General features: G+C 38.3%; 3 protein-coding genes, 1 long non-coding RNA gene and 1 pseudogene across 4 annotated transcripts; 2 read left to right on the forward strand and 3 right to left on the reverse strand.

Moving 5' to 3' along the window:
- Window positions 1–639: 639 nt before the first annotated feature.
- On the reverse strand, window positions 640–2,394 carry LOC126610796 (uncharacterized). The gene is made up of 3 exons (XR_007618616.1): window positions 2,189–2,394; window positions 1,186–1,296; window positions 640–931 (listed from the first exon to the last, which is right to left on the reverse strand). It is a non-coding gene; the product is annotated as an uncharacterized LOC126610796 (long non-coding RNA).
- Window positions 2,395–4,049: 1,655 nt separating this feature from the next.
- Window positions 4,050–7,011, forward strand: LOC126610794 (glycerol-3-phosphate dehydrogenase [NAD(+)]-like). The gene is made up of 10 exons (XM_050278924.1): window positions 4,050–4,368; window positions 4,691–4,767; window positions 4,855–4,927; window positions 5,043–5,260; window positions 5,350–5,457; window positions 5,696–5,797; window positions 5,884–6,004; window positions 6,080–6,134; window positions 6,219–6,267; window positions 6,423–7,011. Exons 1-10 carry the CDS (start codon window positions 4,218–4,220, stop codon window positions 6,573–6,575), a joined length of 1,107 nt encoding a protein of 368 aa, XP_050134881.1. The 5' UTR covers window positions 4,050–4,217; the 3' UTR covers window positions 6,576–7,011.
- A 648-nt stretch (window positions 7,012–7,659) lies between these two features.
- On the reverse strand, window positions 7,660–8,629 carry LOC126610401 (uncharacterized; annotated as a pseudogene).
- Window positions 8,623–11,517, forward strand: LOC126610792 (glycerol-3-phosphate dehydrogenase [NAD(+)]-like). Its single transcript, XM_050278923.1, has 10 exons — window positions 8,623–8,955; window positions 9,287–9,363; window positions 9,451–9,523; window positions 9,639–9,856; window positions 9,946–10,053; window positions 10,292–10,393; window positions 10,480–10,600; window positions 10,676–10,730; window positions 10,815–10,863; window positions 11,028–11,517. Exons 1-10 carry the CDS (start codon window positions 8,649–8,651, stop codon window positions 11,178–11,180), a joined length of 1,263 nt encoding a protein of 420 aa, XP_050134880.1. The 5' UTR covers window positions 8,623–8,648; the 3' UTR covers window positions 11,181–11,517.
- Window positions 11,518–11,674: 157 nt separating this feature from the next.
- On the reverse strand, window positions 11,675–14,681 carry LOC126610795 (uncharacterized). Its single transcript, XM_050278925.1, has 5 exons — window positions 14,044–14,681; window positions 13,217–13,253; window positions 12,894–13,130; window positions 12,745–12,792; window positions 11,675–12,340 (listed from the first exon to the last, which is right to left on the reverse strand). Exons 1-5 carry the CDS (start codon window positions 14,343–14,345, stop codon window positions 11,858–11,860), a joined length of 1,107 nt encoding a protein of 368 aa, XP_050134882.1. The 5' UTR covers window positions 14,346–14,681; the 3' UTR covers window positions 11,675–11,857.
- Between the last annotated feature and the right edge of the window lie 4,681 nt (window positions 14,682–19,362).

Genomic DNA, 19,362 nt, shown 5'->3' on the forward strand with positions numbered 1-19,362 from the left:
CGATGGAACTGGGTACACATTGACATCCCCTTTCCTTTCTGAAATTTAAATGTTGGGTGTTGAGCAGAGGAAGCTGCATAAAGAACAAAATAAACATACATGATATATGGATAATAATGCATGTTGGGAACATCAATCTAACATTACTTTTCAGATTTCCGCGCCTTCCCTTTTTATCTTTTAATCTTTTTCAATTCATCTAATTCAAAGATTGAAAATTAAAAAAATGTGTGAGAAATTAAAAAAGATGTGTAGATATGAGGATATCACACCTCACATATATATAACACGGATATATGACATCATTTTTTTACACAACTTTTCACACAAATTTTTGCAGGGCCAACTTCTTAATGTGTTTTAACGATCCGTACAGTTTATCTTTTAGGTTTTTCTCTCAAAGATCATGTCTACCAAATATACCAAACCTAAAACGATACGACAATTTGTTTAAGGATTTTGGGTTTCTTTGTACCGTATTCGTCTATTTTCTTATGAATGTCTTAGGCCTCGTTTGGCACATCGTATTAAGTGCCAAATAGGATTAATAATACGGTAGTAGTTGTTTGATACACTATCGTACTAAATAAGCACCCACTTAATTATACAATCCATCAAATTTAATATGATTGACATCGGACAATTAATACAACCCAAAAGCTCGGTATTATTAGTAGGGGGTGCTAACCAAAAATACGCTTGCTTCTCTTCTTCGATTTCACGCATCTGCTCCTTGGCGAATCCTCTCCATCTTCATCAGCAGTTCCTCGACGAGTTCTCAACCCCAACCGACACTCCTCTGCAATCAGTCGCTAAGCAATTTCCCATCTCGTCCGCTGCTTCCTGCTCCATCACGTTTCAGTCGTCGACGTCGAAGCACGATGATGTGGACGAAGAGGTAGTTGAGATCAGGAAGCGTGATCTATCACACCTGGATCTCGATATACATTAAGAGTCGACACGTCACAAGGGAAAATAACGTTCGTTGAATACGACATAAGTTACGGCAGGAAATACTTTAATTGATGAACCAAAATAATATGAAGGTGGCTAAGTTCTCCACAAGATATTTACCAATATGTACATCCCAAAAAGAAGTACAACCCTCGCTAGACTAAGAACAAGTTCGAGGTACTCAAAAGAAAGTCCCAAAAGATAAAGTACAAGAAAGGATATAGGGGTAACCTAACGCTCCAAGTCTCTGATAACTATACTGCTACCCCATCCACGTACCTCTCAGAAGCTACTCAGACCTGTCACCTATAAGATCAGTGCCTACACCATCGGAATGGTGCACTGGGCAAACAACAACCCGGATAAGCTGCGAAGGTCGTGTGAATGACAATAATACAATGCATGTGATAACAATAATAAAATCAACCATCAATCACAGTTTATAAACCTCGAATATAAAACATTCATAAGAAATCAATACCAAACCTTTGATATCTCCGAATGAGTCACCCAGACATCCAACAGTTTTTCTAAGTCAAAACTCAAGGTTCTCGAAACGATAGTTTACAAAAACACTAAAAACTAGGGTTAGAGTGACACAGTTCGGTCGAAGCCTACATAAGTAACCAAACAGGAAGTGGCCCCTTATGGCGGATTAACCAAGCAGAACCATCCTTGCAGTAACCAAGTAGGTAGTGACCCCTTATCGCGGATTAACCAAGTAGAGTGACTCTTACGCATTTGTTAGGCAATGATCACCTATGGCGGATTAACCAAGCATGATCACCCCTAAGTGTGTGTATGGCCATACTAAAGATACAAGGATCACATAACCAAGCATGATCAGCCCTAAGTGTGTGTATGGCCATACTAAAGATACAAGGATCACATATCTCGGATTAACCAAGAACGAAATATGGTCCCCTATCGCGGATTAACCAAGCAGGACCATTAGTGACCCCCTATCTCGGATTAACCAAGCAGGGTCATAGTCCCCTATTAACCCTCAATTTAACAAACATTTCAAAAAAAAAATAATATTTTCAAACACATTTCATAAACATTTCAATAAGCAATTCACATAACATTTCATAAAATAGATCGATGGTAAACTTTATAAAAACAATTATTTAGCATAAAACATAACTTTAGAAATTCATGTTGTATACACAAAGTATACTAGCATGGGAGTTTTCAGGGTAATAACAATATCACATATATTAAAGTCAATCACCTGGAGTCCGCGCTAATGCACCCTAACACGAGAATCAAGGCGTCACACTCTCTCACCTCATGTGGCCAAGTACAATTTGGCCAGAAAGGCTCCAAATTCTTCGATTCGACTTCCTTGGTGTTCCTACACCCCTACAATTGATTGGGTCTTGATCCTGGGTCCAAGGGAAGTTGATTAAGGGTGGTGGTGAGTGGTGAAACTCGTTGGAACGGCGGAATCGCCGTGAAAAACCTCCGGGCACCCACATAGTTTATACGGTTTTTTGACTTAAAATTCCTTCAAAATTGGGTGGAGATGGTAGATGGGACGTAATGGAAGAGGTGGCAGGTGTGGGATGGTTGAAGATCACCTGAAAATATGGTGGAAATGGTCGGAATTAGAACCGGGTCGAAGGTGTTGTCGTGGGTGTACGGTCAACATAAATGGAAGGGGAAACATCTCTCTTTTCTTTTCTTTCCTTTTTTGATTGGCTGCTGCCTAAACTTTTCTAAAATCTGATTGGTCCGTTCCTTCTTCTAACTAATTGGTCCCTTAACCCAAATATCGGTCTGGCCTCTTACCCACAAAGTGGGAGATAAATAATTCATAAAATCTATAGTATCACAACTTCAAATGTCCGTAATTATACCGTTATAATCTGGACTCGCAAACGGCTTTCACCTATGCGTTCGTGGTTTCGAGATCTATTTGAAAACACTAGTTGTAACTTCGAAGGGTCGACGAATGCTAAAGATTGATTATGAAACTTCAAACTCGATAACCAATCCATTAATATTCCTAAAATAAACGGAATTAAAATTAACTAATAAAGATAACGTAATCGCGAAATACGAATCTAAACTACAAGATACGTAAAGAATATTGAAATTCTGGGAATGGGATTTCACACGATCGATGTCAACAACAACAGACTCAGCAACTCAATCATCTTCCGCCACTGACAGCGTTGGATCCAGCTTCGGCATCTCTGATTAACTCGGACCTTTGTTAAAACTTGAATTTTCTCAAAAAAAAAATAATCAGGTTTGAAAAAAAAAAATTTATTTGTTTGCCACGTGGCAAACATTTGGTAGACACGTGACATATTTGTGGCAGCCACATCAACACTTAACGGATCAATGGATGAAAATTGTAACTGAGGTATTATTTTGAAATAAAATAGTACTTAAGGTATGAAAGTGAAATGGTTTTGAAGATGTTGTAAAGAATTGAAATAGACCCAAAACCTGAGGTATGAAAGTGTAATTTACCCTTTATTTAAATATAAACAAACCAAATTTTATTTCAATTGGATAATGTAGAATTAAGAAATAGGATTGGAATTTTCAGATATTTCGCGGATTCCTTTCCAATGAGAACTAGACATGAGTCTTATATCCAAGTTCTTGGGAACCTATGGGGAGCTTTATTAAAAATTAAAAAAAAAAATCTTTTATTTAAATATTTTTAATTTACATGAAAATATTTAATTAAACTTTTGAGATTTCTGTACAAAACAGAATTTTTGACAAAAAATTATGACATAATGATTACAGGATTTGCGACACTCATTTTGAAGAACTACATCGTTTGATTTTGAATTTATAACCATATTGATACGGTGAGTTAAATTCAGAAATTTTTTGTAATAAAACTCTATAAAAATTGTGAAAATCAACTCTTAAATTAAATTGAGAAAATTACAGAATTTATCGGTAAGAATCACATGACCAAAACATCAAGAACCATGCACCAACATCTTGGATTCATCCCAGCACAACCAATATATATTTTTACAATTTTATAAGATGTTTTGATTGGACAGGAGAGAGATGAAAAACATAAAAGATATATTATATGGTAGATATTTTAATTTGTTAGATCATAGAGGAGATCGCCATATTTGACTGGGAGTTCAATACAATTTAGGCATCGTCTGTCTCCTCTCCTTCTCTCTCGCTCCTCCTATACCTATTCCTCTATCATCCACGCGTTGCCCTTTTGCCCTCCTCTCTTTCTCTCTCCTTTCCTCTCTCTCTCCTCTTCATCCATGGCTCCAGAACTCCAACAGGAGGAAGATTACACTACTGGCCCTGAAGCTGCTCATAAAACCAGAGTCACCGTCGTCGGCAGTGGCAACTGGGGTAGTGTTGCCGCCAAACTCATTGCCTCCAACACCCTCAAGCTCTCTTCTTTCCACGGTATTATTTCTTTCCGGTTTGTTTTCTGCATTTCCATTTTCTTTCTGCATGCAAAGACAGAATCTTTATGTATGCCAATTGCCAACGGTCAGAATTTTTGTTTATGTCCATTATATTATTTTCTAATTTTATGTTTGGTTGCTGAGACAATTTTATGTTTTGTTCCTAAATAATTCAAATTAATTGAATTTTCTTGTTTGATTCTGGGATTTTGTTGTGTTGGGTGTTTAATGAATTAAAATTCTGAAAACCCAATTGTAATTTGAGTTTTTAATGAAAATCCATTTGCAATTTGAGTTTTTTTTTCTGCACTGGAATTCAGATGAAGTGAGAATGTGGGTGTTTGAGGAAACATTACCAAGTGGTGAGAAGCTCACAGATGCCATCAACCGCAGCAATGTAAAAAAGCAATGATCTTTAATGCATTCTTCTTATATGTGCATGAATTTATCCTGTTGTGAACGTTTGTATCCTGTTTTTCGATAGGAAAATGTGAAATACCTGCCCGGCATTAAGCTGGGGAAAAATGTTGTTGCAGATCCAGACCTTGAGAATGCAGGTACTTAATTTCTCAGCAAAATCTTTGCTGAACTTTTTAAAGTTACTATGTTTTGAATTTGTGCAATTTGTTGGGTGCTTAGAGCAAATTTTTTATAATTGGGGGAGTTTTGCAGTGAACGTTGCGAACATGTTGGTGTTTGTTACTCCACATCAATTTATGGAGGGTATATGCAGGAGGCTTGTTGGGAAGGTAAAAGCGGATGTGGCGGCAATTTCCCTCATCAAAGAAATGGAGGTCAAGATAGAAGGCCCGTGCATGATCTCGACACTCATCTCACAGCAGTTGGGTATTAATTGTTGTGTTCTGATGGGAGCAAACATAGCTAATGAGGCAATTTAGCTTGACCCGTCACTCTACAACTTTCGTTTCCCAGATCATATCACATCTGGTGTGGCTGAAACTAGAGACTGTTTGTGTAGATTGCTGTGGAGAAATTTAGTGAAGCCACAGTTGGATACAGAGAGAACAAAGAGATTGCACAGAAATGGGTTCAGCTCTTTAATACTTCCTACTTCATGGTCACACCTGTGAGTACATCGAATACATTGTTACAATGAATGTCATACTAGTGTACTTTTACTATCATGAATGTTTGGCACGGACGGGAACTACTTTAATGTCCCACACAATTTAGTAAAAATTTGGTAGTACGTTAGATACACTAAATACTTAATTATCCCTGGATATAATTTGATTTAGCGATTGACATCAAATATATATTGAAGGAATGCTCCATTGACACCTTTCCGTGTTTGAAATTTATAGATCCAAGATGTGGAAGGGGTAGAACTATGTGGAACCCTGAAAAATGTTGTGGCCATAGCAGCAGGTTTTGTGGATGGGTTGGAGATGGGAAATAACACAAAGGTAAGCTCAAAAATTTTGGTAAAAGTTGAACCCACATATCATCTGCTTTTTCTATGTCATTTTGACTGCTTATTTTGAATGACCAGGCTGCAATTATGAGAATCGGTCTAAGAGAGATGAAGGCATTTTCCAAGATGTTATTTTCATCTGTCAAGGACACCACCTTCTTTGAAAGCTGCGGTGTTGCTGATCTCATCACGACATGCCGTATGGAAGCATGACGATCTCTTATTTTCATTTTTTTTGTTTTTTCTTTCTTTCTTACCTCTGTGTGTTTGGCAGTGGGAGGAAGAAACAGGAAAGTTGCGGAAGCTTTTGCAAGGAGTGGAGGGAAAAGGTAAATCTCCGCAATTTGGTGCATACAACCTTGTAAAAAACTGGGGTAGTTTCTTAATATTGCCCTTATGTTTGTTGTCTGCAGATCGTTTGATGAGCTTGAAGCAGAAATGCTGCAGGGTCAAAAATTACAGGTTTGCATTTAAAATTATAGTAACTGAACTTTGCTATTACTCGGATTTTTATATTGCGTTAATATGCAGCCTGACCAATTAAAATGGAAAATGAGTTCCGTAAAGATGCAGCCTGAAACCATCTATTCATAAATGTTCTCTTTCCTTTTCTGAAGGGTGTCTCAACAGCAAAAGAGGTTTACGAGGTTTTAAGCCACCGCGGGTGGCTAGATTTCTTCCCACTTTTTGCAACAGTTCATGAGATCTGCATTGGCACTCTTCCTCCATCAGCCATAGTTGAACATAGTGAGCGCACGCCTAAAATCTAGCCGGCTCTTCCCACGGCCCGCTTATCATGGGTAGGGGGTAGTTTACTTAAGTGATGTCTTTCACACAATAGCGAAGACGAGGCGAAACTTTGGAATACGGTTGCAGGGCAAAGTACGTAACCTGCTCAGAAGCTATTTTCCTTGACAGCAAATGAAGTCCAACGTTTCTCTTTAGTTTCTGTTACATCTTTTTCGTTCTTTCGAATTGTACCCATGTTTGATGCACAATGTGTGATGTGAGGTTCTAAAAGGCGTTAGGCGCTAGTCGGGCGGCGGGATGGGGCCTAGCGCCTAGGCGGACTAGGCGGATTTAAGTAAATCTATTTTATTTCGTGTAAATAAGTGTCTGTTTATACTTAAAATATACATAATTTTGTCATAAACTAGAAAATAGAATGACATATATATATTATGAAGTATTGAAACATAATGAAAACATAGGGAGCAAACATATAATGTGTGTTTATTTAAGTGTTCAATAAGTTTCTTACAATTTATTGGAAACAATAAAATGCAAAAGGAAAGTTATCTATTTTTTATCTAAGTGAGTTGCAACCTAGGCAGGTATCTAGGCGGGTTTGGGTGGTCTAGGTGGGTGCCTAGGCGGTCTAGGCGGGCTAGGCAGATGCCTAGGCGGTTTAGGCGGGCTAGGCAGATGCCTAGGCGGTCTAGGCATTAATCGGGACGGTGACCAGCCGCCTAGCGCCTAGGCGGGGATTTTTAGAACAGTTATTGTGTGATCATCACCGAGTTGTAAACTTCTTTAGAGAATACACACGTAATAGAATAAAGAGCTAGAACGAACCACTTCCGGTGTCACAGTTTGAGAACGAGAGATCGAAGTCTCGATTGCAATTGATTTTGTTTCTCGAACTGGTTCAGAAAGTAGACCATCGCGGTTTCGTTATTTAACACCAAACCCTTTCTCATTTCTTGAAATAGAAGTTATACAACTGCCACAAACCCAAATTACACAGCAAGAATACCATAAATTAGAAGGAAAAAAAAAAACAAACGACCCAAATAATCTTCCCACAACACCAAACCCCGGCTTTGAATTTTGCGTATGGTTTTATTCCAACAGTTACTCAGTTCGTAGTCTATCCAACCGATCCACACTCTTCTGCGCTCTGTCCATTTGGTGGTCGATACTTTTTCTAGACTTCTCATGGCAGTCCACGCTTCTCCGAGACCTTTCCATATGGTCGAAAGATACTCTTAATTTTTCTAGTTTATCAGCACTGATGAACTGATTTTTCAGTTTTTCAGGCCTATCAGTGCTCTTCCTCGGTTTCTCCCTTCGATCTGTGCTCTTCCTTGAAACTTCGTAAACATCAGTACTCTTCCGAGGCTGCTCGAACTGGTCCGTGCTTCTCCTAGAACTGTATCTCTGGGAAGGAGACTTCTCAACGGTTGATATGAACTTCTTGAGACGCCTGATATACTCAGGATAGAGCTCTAAATCACAGTGGTTCCCTCCTTTAAGCCATAGTGGTTCATACTTCTCTTTACACAGTTCCCAGAGTTGCTTGCCATGGGAGCAATCGACTAGTACTTCATCCGCAGTCCCCTACAAGATGATGCAATGGCTAAAAAATGTGAGGAGTAGGCCGAGTTGGTATCTCATATAGTCATCATATATATAATCTTTCGACATAGCGTGCCAGATGATGATCAAACAAAACCCTTATTCTTACCAGTATGTACGCTTTACAGGATACATGACTCTTAAACCAGATAGTATGGGACTACGCAGGACAACATATATTTTGTAAGGAAAACTAACGAAAAGTCTAAAAAAACTTCTCTTTTAACGAAAAGTCATTTTTAAAGGTATAGTGAATAATGACAGTTAAAGGTAAAAAAGTGATTTTTCGTTAAAAATGAACGGTACCGGAAGTGTTTTATTAAAACTCTTTTTTTTGTAAGATGTTTTGATTGGACAGGAGAGAGATGAAAAACATAAAAGGTGTAGTATATGGTAGTAATTTTAATTTATTAGATCATAGAGGAGATCGCCATATTTGTCTTGGAGTTCAATACAATTTAGGCATCGTTTGTGACGAAACGTGTATGGCATATCCGCCCCGACGGGTGTCTTCCCTCTTATATTCTCTGTCTCCTCTCCTTCTCTCTCGCTCCTCCTATACCTTTTCCTCTATCATCTACGCGTTGCCCTTTTGCCCTCCTCTCTTTCTCTCTCCTTTCCTCTCTCTCTCCTCTTCATCCATGGCTCCAGAACTCCAACAGGAGGAAGATTACACTACTGGCCCTGAAGCTCCTCACAAAACCAGAGTCACCGTCGTCGGCAGTGGCAACTGGGGTAGTGTTGCCGCCAAACTCATTGCCTCCAACACCCTCGGGCTCTCTTCCTTCCACGGTATTATTTGTTTCCTGTTTGTTTTCTGCATTTCCATTTTCTTTCTGCATGCAAAGACAGAATCTTTATGTGTGCCAGCCAACGGTCAGAATTTTTGTTTATGTCCCTTATATTATTCTCTAATTTTATGTTTGGTTGCTGAGAAAGTGAACATATTGTTCGTTTTGTTCCTAAATAATGCCAAATTAATTGAATTTTCTTGTTTGATTCTGGGATTTTATTCTGTTCGGTGTTTAATGAATGAAAAATCTGGAAACCCAATTGTAATTTAAGTTTTTAATGAAAACCCATTTGCAATTTGAGTATTTTTTTTTTCTGCATTGGAATTCAGATGAAGTGAGAATGTGGGTGTTTGAGGAAACATTACCAAGTGGTGAGAAGCTCACAGATGCCATCAACCGCAACAATGTAAAAAAGCAACGATCTTTAATGCACTCTTCTTATATGTGCATGAATTTATCCTGTTGTAAACGTTTGTATCATGTTTTTCGATAGGAAAATGTGAAATACCTGCCCGGCATTAAGCTGGGGAAAAATGTTGTTGCAGACCCAGACCTTGAGAATGCAGGTACTTAATTTCTCAGCAAAATATTTGGTCAACTTTTTAAAGTTACTATGTTTTGAATTTGTGCAATTTGTTGGGTGCTTGGAGCAAATTTTTTATAGTTGGGGGAGTTTTGCAGTGAACGGTGCGAACATGTTGGTATTTGTTACTCCACATCAATTTATGGAGGGTATATGCGGGAGGCTTGTTGGGAAGGTAAAAGCGGATGTGGAGGCAATTTCCCTCATCAAAGGAATGGAGGTCAAGATGGAAGGCCCGTGCATGATCTCGACACTCATCTCACAGCAGTTGGGTATTAATTGTTGTGTTCTGATGGGAGCAAACATAGCTAATGAGGTAATTTAGCTTGACTCGTCACTCCACAACTTTCGTTTCCCAGATCATATCACGTCTGGTGTGGCTGAAACTAGAATCTGTTTGTGTAGATTGCTGTGGAGAAATTTAGCGAAGCCACGGTTGGATACAGAGAGAACAAAGAGATTGCACAGAAATGGGTTGAGCTCTTTAGTACTTCCTACTTCATAGTCACACCTGTGAGTACATCGAATACATTGTTACAATGAATGTCATAATAGTGTACTTTTAGTCTTTTACTATCATGAATGTTTGGCACGGACAGGAACTACTTTAGTTTCCCACACATTTAGTAAAAATTTGGTAGTACGTTAGCTACGCTAAATACTTATCCCTGTGTATAATTTGATTTAGCGATTGACATCAAATTTATATTGGAATGCTCCATTGACACCTTTCCGTGTTTGAAATTTATAGATCCAAGATGTGGAAGGGGTAGAACTATGTGGAACCCTGAAAAATGTTGTGGCCATAGCAGCAGGTTTTGTGGATGGGTTGGAGATGGGAAATAACACAAAGGTAAGCTCAAAAATTTTGGTAAAAGTTGAACCCACATCTCATCTGCTTTTTCTATGTCATTTTGACTGCTTATTTTGAATGACCAGGCTGCAATTATGAGAATCGGTCTAAGAGAGATGAAGGCATTTTCCAAGATGTTATTTTCATCTGTCAAGGACACCACCTTCTTTGAAAGCTGCGGTGTTGCTGATCTCATCACGACATGCCGTATGGAAGCATGACGATCTCTTATTTTCATTTTTTTTGTTTTTTCTTTCTTTCTTACCTCTGTGTGTTTGGCAGTGGGAGGAAGAAACAGGAAAGTTGCGGAAGCTTTTGCAAGGAGTGGAGGGAAAAGGTAAATCTCCGCAATTTGGTGCATACAACCTTGTAAAAAACTGGGGTAGTTTCTTACTATTGCCATTATGTTTGTTGTCTGCAGATCGTTCGATGAGCTTGAAGCAGAAATGCTGCAGGGTCAAAAATTACAGGTATGCATTTAAAACAATAGGCTTTATAGCAACTGAACTTTGCTATTACTCGGATTTTTATATTGCATTAATATGCAGCCTGATCAATTAAAATGGAAAATGAGTTCTGTAAGGATGCAGCCCGAAACTATCTATTCATAAATGTTCTCGTTCCTTTTCTGAAGGGTGTCTCAACAGCAAAAGAGGTTTACGAGGTTCTAAGCCACCGCGGGTGGCTAGATTTCTTCCCACTTTTTGCAACAGTTCATGAGATCTGCATTGGCACTCTTCCTCCATCAGCCATAGTTGAACACAGTGAGCGCACGCCTAAAATCTAGCCGGCTCTTCCCACTGCCCGCTTATCATGGATAGGCGGTAGTTTACTTAAGCGATGTCTTTCACACAATAGCGAAGACGAGGCGAAACTTTGGAATGTTGGTTCACACAGAAGCCAGCACTTTGCAACAATATACGGTTGCAGGGACAAAGTACGTAACCTGCTCAGAAGCTATTTTCCTTGACAGCAAATGATGTCCAACGTTTCTCTTCGGTTTCTGTTACATCTTTTTTGTTCTTTCAAATTGTACCCATGTTTGATGCACAACGTGTAATCAACACCAAGTTGTAAACTTCTTTAGAGAATACACAAGTAATAGAATAAAGAGTTAGAACGAACCATTTCTTGAAGAAAGTTGAGGATCCACCGTAAAACCAACTGGCAATATGTGAAGTAGCTCAATCTCTTATAAGCCCATGCAAGGTCCCTCTTCCAATCAATGTGGGACTCATTCTCAACATTTCTGGTGTCATAATTTGAGAACGAGTATCGCGGTTTCGTTATTTAACACCAAACCCTTTCTCATTTCTTGAAATAGAAGTTATAAAACTGCCACAAACCCAAATTACACAGCAAGAATACCATAAATTAGAAAGAAAAAAAAACAAACGACCCAAATAATTTTCCCACAACATCAAACCCCGGCCTTGAATTTTGCGTATGGTTTTATTCCAACAGTTACCCAGTTCGTAGTCTATCCAACCGATCCACACTCTTCCGCGCTCTGTCCATTTGGTGGTCGATACTTTTTCTGGACTTCTCATGGCAGTCCACGCTTCTCCGAGACCTTTCCATATGGTCGAAAGATACTCTTAATTTTTCTAGTTTATCAGCACTGATGAACTGATTTTTCAGTTTTTCAGGCCTATCAGTGCTCTTCCTCGGTTTCTCCCTTCGATCTGTGCTCTTCCTTGAAACTTCGTAAACATCAGTACTCTTCCGAGGCTGCTCGAACTGGTCCGTGCTTCTCCTAGAACTGTATCTCTGGGAAGGAGACTTCTCAACGGTTGATATGAACTTCTTGAGATGCCTGATATACTCAGGATAGAGCTCTAAATCACAGTGGTTCCCTCCTTTAAGCCATAGTGGTTCATACTTCTCTTTACACAGTTCCCAGAGTTGTTTCCCATGAGAGCAATCGACTACTTCATCCGCAGTCCCCTACAAGACGATGCAACGGCTAAAAAATGTGAAGAGTAGGCCGATTTGGCATCTCATATAGTCATCATATATATAATCTTTCGACATGGCATGCCAGATGATGATCAAACAAAACCCTTATTCATCAGCAGCAATACTCTCTTTCTTAAAATTCCATTCTTTAGCTAAGAAAATTTAAGTCTCAGAAATAAAATGTTAAGAACTGCAGGGTTTATGTTCTCTAATGCATTAATAAAACTGCTGACAAGTTTATTTGATATGCACATTTTGCCCGATAAAAGAGGTCACACAAGACAAGAACCGGTCAAATGCGTATGCAGATCGTGCATCAAAAGGAGTCTGGTTTGGTTCTTGTAATCATAGATGCAATTATAAAGTAGAAAAATCTAGCGTAGCATACTTACGTGAATGATGAGAACAGGACAATGGACCAGTGGAATTTTGTCGATATTCTGTGCGCCATTAACACAATAAAGCATACAATTAGACCAAGGTCATAAACTCGGCCAGCAAGCATAAGATTTGATACACAAACTGAAGAGAGTTGTCTTACCTTATAAATGTCGAACCAGTATGTACGCTTTACAGGATACATGACCCTTAAACCAGATAGTATGGGACTATGCAGGACAACAGCTCTTAACTGAGGCAGCCGAGCAGCAAGATCCAACGTGGGGCCACTTCCAACAGATTGGCCATAGAGAATGATATCTTCCTGCTTGGTACCATAGCTTTCTTCAAGACACTTGTATGCAGCTTCAATATCTGCATATGTATTCTGCTCACTTGCCTGGAACACAGAAAATATGGGACTTACATGATGCACTGTGCTCAAACAACTAGTTAATACGCAAACTGTTCAAATATCCAACAGACCTTTCCAGTTGATTGCCCATAGCCCGAATAGTCGTACCTGCAAAACATTACAGATAAGTAACGTTGAGAATATTATTGATTACAATGAAGGATAACAGATAACCGATAAATTATTTCTAAACAACGAGGATAACACAATTTTATCGCAAACATGAACCAAACAACTAAGTTAACCCTGTGACCCTATGGCACCAGATGAAACTTACGCAGTGGCAATGCAAAAGCATCATATAGTATGACGATTATACAAAGCTACACCAAAACTGCAATCCTGGTGGACATTGAATGACCAATCGCTACTATATCATCTCAAACTAGACTGTCTAAGCAGGCAAAGGGGCTGGAGAATTCACTCAATAGATGGCAGGAAAGGTAGATCAAAGGACCGAACATCGACATCATAACTGATTTGGATTTCCTCAAATTAAAAGAAGGTATATCACAGCACAACTCCCACATCGCATTTCTTCTATAACTTGAATCAAAACTTGAAGGATTATACTAGAAATCCAATAGAACTACCAATATCTACTAAATATCCACTTTCTAGTAAAATCCAATAAATTAATACAAGAAAACGTTCAAAAATACCAAAAAAGTTGCAGCTGATCAGTGGACTAATAAAACCCCAGATGCCAGGGATAGTAATCCAGCAACAAAAACTAACAAAGGCTCTAAATTTAGAAAAACCCAGATGCCAACACTAGCAAGTAATTGAGAACAAAGAACATAAGCTCAAAATCTGGAAAAACCCAAGATTCCAAAAGTGAGAGTAGCAAAAAGTGGGAAACTTTGGAGAGAGAGAGGAGGAGAGAGAAACAGAGTACCCCATGAGATTGACGCGCAGGTGGATGCTCAATTCGATGAAGAGCTCGTACATCTGGCCCAGATCGGCAGCGTTGCCGTGGGAGTAGAGCAGAGTGGAAGTGGCCAAAGGGTGGCGAATGTAGATGGCCACTACCTCAGTGCCGCGGCGAGTCGGGAGTTTCAGAACCTCCACGTTTTCACGGTGAGGGAAGGGACTGAGAAGCAAGAGCCCGGTGTGCTCGTCTGTGATGAGCTTGTACGAAGGTGGGTTCGGTGGGAAAAAGGCGAACTTGGCCGCCATGGACGACGTCACCCCACCCATATCACTCTCTCTCTCTCTCTAAACAGGCCACTTACACACACTCTCTCTCCTCTCTCTCTCTGTAATGGGAAAAAGAAGGTAAATTTTGATTTGGGTTTTTCTGAATTGTTAGCGAGGGAAGTGAGTTCGGATCGACATTCCTTCTTTTTTCCTTTTCTCCGGAAGATTAGACTTTATTCTTTATGGCGAAAGAAAAAGGGAGAGAGAGAGAGAGAGAGAGAGAGAAGAGAACTTGTTCCTTTCGTTATGGCAATATACTGTATGAGCTACTCTAAAATGTATGTATGTATGTCTCTGCGTGTGCGCAGTTGAGAGAGCTGGAGCATCAAGAATTAGGGATAGCGTGAGACCAGAAAAAAAGGAAAGAATGGAGAAGAGAGAGAAAGGGAGGGAGAGAGATTTTACTGTTTTACAGTTTCCTTGGATTTTTTTTGGATAGAAGAGTTCGAAACTATTACAATAATTTAAAATTAGAAAAATTTTGAATTTGAGATGTAGAGGTGTAAACCTAACATCCTATCCACTAGGATATTAAACCACATGCACGATCAATTTACTTAGGTTTGGGGGTGACACTGGCGGAGGCATATTAGGACTAGAGTAGTCCTAGGCCTACCCTCACTTGTAAAAATAATTACACCTTACTTTGCAACCCTTCTCAACACATGAAACAAATCCAATCATTGTCTATTTTTAATCTAACAAATTTCATCCCAAAATTAAGTATAATATTTTGAATCGTCATTTATCACAAATCAATAACATTCAAATTAAACTCATCATTCACTTTTAATTAACAAAAATTGTTTTTCACTTATGCACTGTCAGAGCTATTTCCCTATTCTTCTTGAATTTCATATATTTAACCATTTCAAATTCCAAATTTATTGAATAAAGAACAATAAGGTTTGAAAAACTCTATTATCCTCTATAAAACATTTGGTTCTATTATATCCTACCTCTTACTTTGAGTTTTAGGGTTTGCAAATTTTTAGTAATTCTCTCTATTGAGTTTAATAATTCTTTCAATAGTATAGATGACATCATGCGCAATGGTTTCAAAATATGAAATTTATATTATCTATGGATATGTTAATTTTGACTATTTAATTATTTGGATATATATTATGATGTTTTGCATTTGTAATTTTATAATCACTATTCATTTTTTCTTCTTCTGTACTTGTGTGAGGCCCCTCCTCACAAGAAATCCTAGCTCCGCCACTGAGTGATAGGGTGGCGAGAGACGTGTACATGAACATCTCGATCATGTCATTCGTATAGTATGGTTTGCAACATGTAATATAGGTCTCACTTTTAGTTAGTATAGTTGGGCAGTCCTACGCAAAGTTTCTTCGTAGAATGAAAATGAGTCGGTGAGTTTTTATGCAACAAGGATTCCGTTGTATGATTTTGAATAAATGATGTGACTTCTTTCCTCCCTAATGTAGGATGGTTTGACGGGTTTTCAAACCAATCACACGAAATACTTATCTAGGCACTTGGGATGCACAGTAGTGCATCATGCTAATGATACACTACAATGCAACGTAAGAAAGTTAAAACACATGTTATTAAATCACAAGTTCAGAACGCGACCTATTAAAATAATTAAAACATATATCCTTGAGTTATTAAGTTGGTATGACGTTATTGTGACATATTTGTTGTGGACAAATTTATCTCGGGTCAGAGTCATAGGGAGGGACCATGGGACATGGGAATGCATCATTTTGTAGGGCCATGGGAAATTGACAGAAGGAGAAGTGTAGGATGCCAAATGTGGTGAATTTGGTACCACTGACCACAAAGCCACCTCACCACCCCATGCACCCATGTGGATAAAGTTGCTTGTCGTTTCAATTTTCACCATGAAGCCATTCCAACCCAAAAAAAGAATGAATGAATGATTAAAGTTGATATTAAAAACCAAAACATGCCTAAAAATAAGAACTAATTAAAATCAAAGCACACACAGGTTGACAAAGAATGCTTAGGATTCTAGTTAGCTTTCTACCTAATAGGGAATATAAGTAAAAAAAAAGGGCTTTGTTTAGGAATCGAAACGAATAGCTAGGGCGATTTTTACATGCAACTGATGATTTGTCTCTGTTCCTCTATCAGATTATTTTATTTATTGTGTAACATGTGATGAGTTAGGTAGAGAACAAATAATTATCCATTGCGTCCGAGCTTTTTTGCAAAATTTCAGTATAGTTTCATTGTCCACCAGTTCTGCTTTGAAGACAAATTATAACTTTGTAAGGATGTACCCCTTCTGTTCTTGGTCATGAGTTTACGAGGACTTTCAGAAACTTGAAGAGAAATTAAGGAAAGAAATTGAAAAAACAGTTGAGTAGAATAATAGCATTTACCTTTTTCCTTTATTGCCAAATCCACAAATACTTCAAAAATTGTGAAAGCGTCTCCTAATGCAATGGAAAGGAATTGACATCCTCTCTTGATTGTGTATGGAGCCGATGGATCCGAAGATTCGGATCTCTCATTTTAAATCATGTAGTTTCTCATTAGTCAATTTCATTAGTTCATCTCACACAAATTAAGAGTGTGGATCTCTCTTTCTCTCTCTTCAAGGGCTCAGATTTCCGAATTCTTTAATTCTAGACACAGATATCCGGAGAAAATATCGATGCCACGAGAATAATTGACCCGGAATTGAGATATAAAAGTGACGGTATCATAAATTAATCACTCGATGTCATGTTAGCGTCTTAGTTGGATGTAAGTTTCTTGATAATCAAACTCGCAAGATATATAAATCATATATCTTGGAGAAAAGAAAAAGTATGAGCCAAGCAGTGGCATTTGCCCATCTCCATAAACGGAATTGTAAAATTGTTACCAAGATAGTGTAACTTCATACTCAACACCCTTTTGTCCCACCCATAAGAGCCAAGCAGGGATTCTACTTTTTCATTCACTATTCCATTAACCAGGTCCTTTTGCACAAAATGCCAGTATAAATTTTTCATACACTTGGTGAACAGATGAGGGTGAGTACTCGCCCAATGAAAAAGTTGCTTATTTGTGACTAAAAGGTCATGCGTTCAAGTCGTGAAAACAATCTCTTTGCAAAGTAAGGGTAAAACTGCGTACAGTAAATGTTTCTTCCTTCCATTGATCTTCGCGAAACAGTGAATCTTGTTGGCTTGGGGTCACCCTTATTGTTGGTGAACAGATAAAAAGCGAATAAGGGCAGCGAAAATTGAAGTTTTCTTACCCTTGTGGCTCAAAGTTGAGACTCGAGAGAAAAAAACTTACTTACATCGATAATATCAATGTAATATCATCTCAAATCAATCACGTGCGTAACTTTCTCGAATAACAATATATGATTAGCACCACAATAACATGTCCGTTCAATAATAGCTCAAACACTAAACACATGCAACCAAACAAAATTTATGTATATTATTTGGTTGCTTGTTGATTTCTTTATTTTAAGTTCCAGAAAACAAAAAGGTTGTTCCTTTTAAGGTCTCGTATATGATGAAGTGCCAGCACGTCATGTTAGCTAGGGATCTTCAGCTCTCCTGATGAAAACAACATCACATGCTAAATGGTCATGGTCAAACCTAATAACAATTTTTTTTTTTTTCCTCAAATGTGGGGGTTAGCTCAGTATTCAGTATGGATATTAGCAACATTTCACTCGAATCTTCTTGTTTATCTTTTTGGAATAGGATTCTTTCCGGATCTCTTCCGACCGAATCCTCCCACAACACATTTCTTCTTCTTCTTTCTTTGGGGTGGTTCTGCCTCTTCTTCTTTCTTCTCTGCGGTTATGCTTCTTCTTCTTTAATTCTCCTCCACGGTTATGCTTCATCAATCAAGACTACGATCGCAACGACGCTGTCATCTCTTCCGACATCTGCGCCCCTCTCAACCATCCTATCATCAACACCATCGTCACGAATATCAAGACGGAGGATTCAAGGCATGCTGTCATCACAACCTTTTCTCATTTCGAAGGCGCAAGTTTTTTTTCCCGTTCGATTTTTGGTTTAACGGACAATATTGAAGGATATGAAGGATCCGGATGGAAGAGATTCAGAGAGGATCTTATTTCTATCCTTTTGACACTCATTTTTATCCTGCATTATTGCTTGATGTTAAATTTCTTAATGTTTAAATGAGAAACATAATTCGTTTATTCATTTGATAAATGTTAGATGATTAAATAATTTTGAATTTTTTGCATGGAAGATTTAACGACGTAGAAAATAGACGATTAAGAGAATATCATGCAAATGAAAAGGTTGCTAACATTCTTCTAACTAGCTTTGTTCACCTTATACGTATGTCCCTTTTGCTTCATGGTTTAGAACTCTATTAATAATACATAATTTAGAATATCGCTTTGTTAAAAATAACGAACAAAGGTAAGAAGACAAACACTAGAATTATATGTGGAAAATGACTAACTAACGACTAATACATAATCGAAGAGATGACCAGCAGAGCATGGAAAATGGCAGTGAATGAAGCCAATGGCAGATAAAATGTGAATGTTTATGTCGTTTTTAGGAATATGGTGGGGGTGGGTCTCACTGGCTTTAAATCTCTCTCTTCTTGTTGTGATGGGATGATGAGACCTGTCTCGTTTAAGCTGAAGATATTCCGCAGATGCCTTTCAGTAATAAATCAAATTCTATACTATCCTTTGGCCATGATTTTATAATGCATCAATACCCATTTTTCATATCTGGAATCTGAATGTTAATCGTCTCAATCTACTCGTTCAAACAACAATGCATTTTATATATCGGTGCATTGTAAGAAATAGTAGCGGATCTATCCTGTGGAAAGGTGGGTCAACTGACTCCTAAAACTCAAAAATCCTTCACAAAAAAGTTGGGTGCTGTCATTTGAAAATTTGAGATGCCCTTAAAAGCTGGACTCCATTTGTTCAATGAATTGCTTCAATGAGCATTAGGCAGGGTGGTCATGAGCCTCATGTCTTTGTGTGCATTGCTATGAGCATCTGTTGATAAAC

Source organism: Malus sylvestris, chromosome 17, assembly GCF_916048215.2.
Source record: "Malus sylvestris chromosome 17, drMalSylv7.2, whole genome shotgun sequence".
NCBI lineage: Eukaryota > Viridiplantae > Streptophyta > Magnoliopsida > Rosales > Rosaceae > Malus > Malus sylvestris.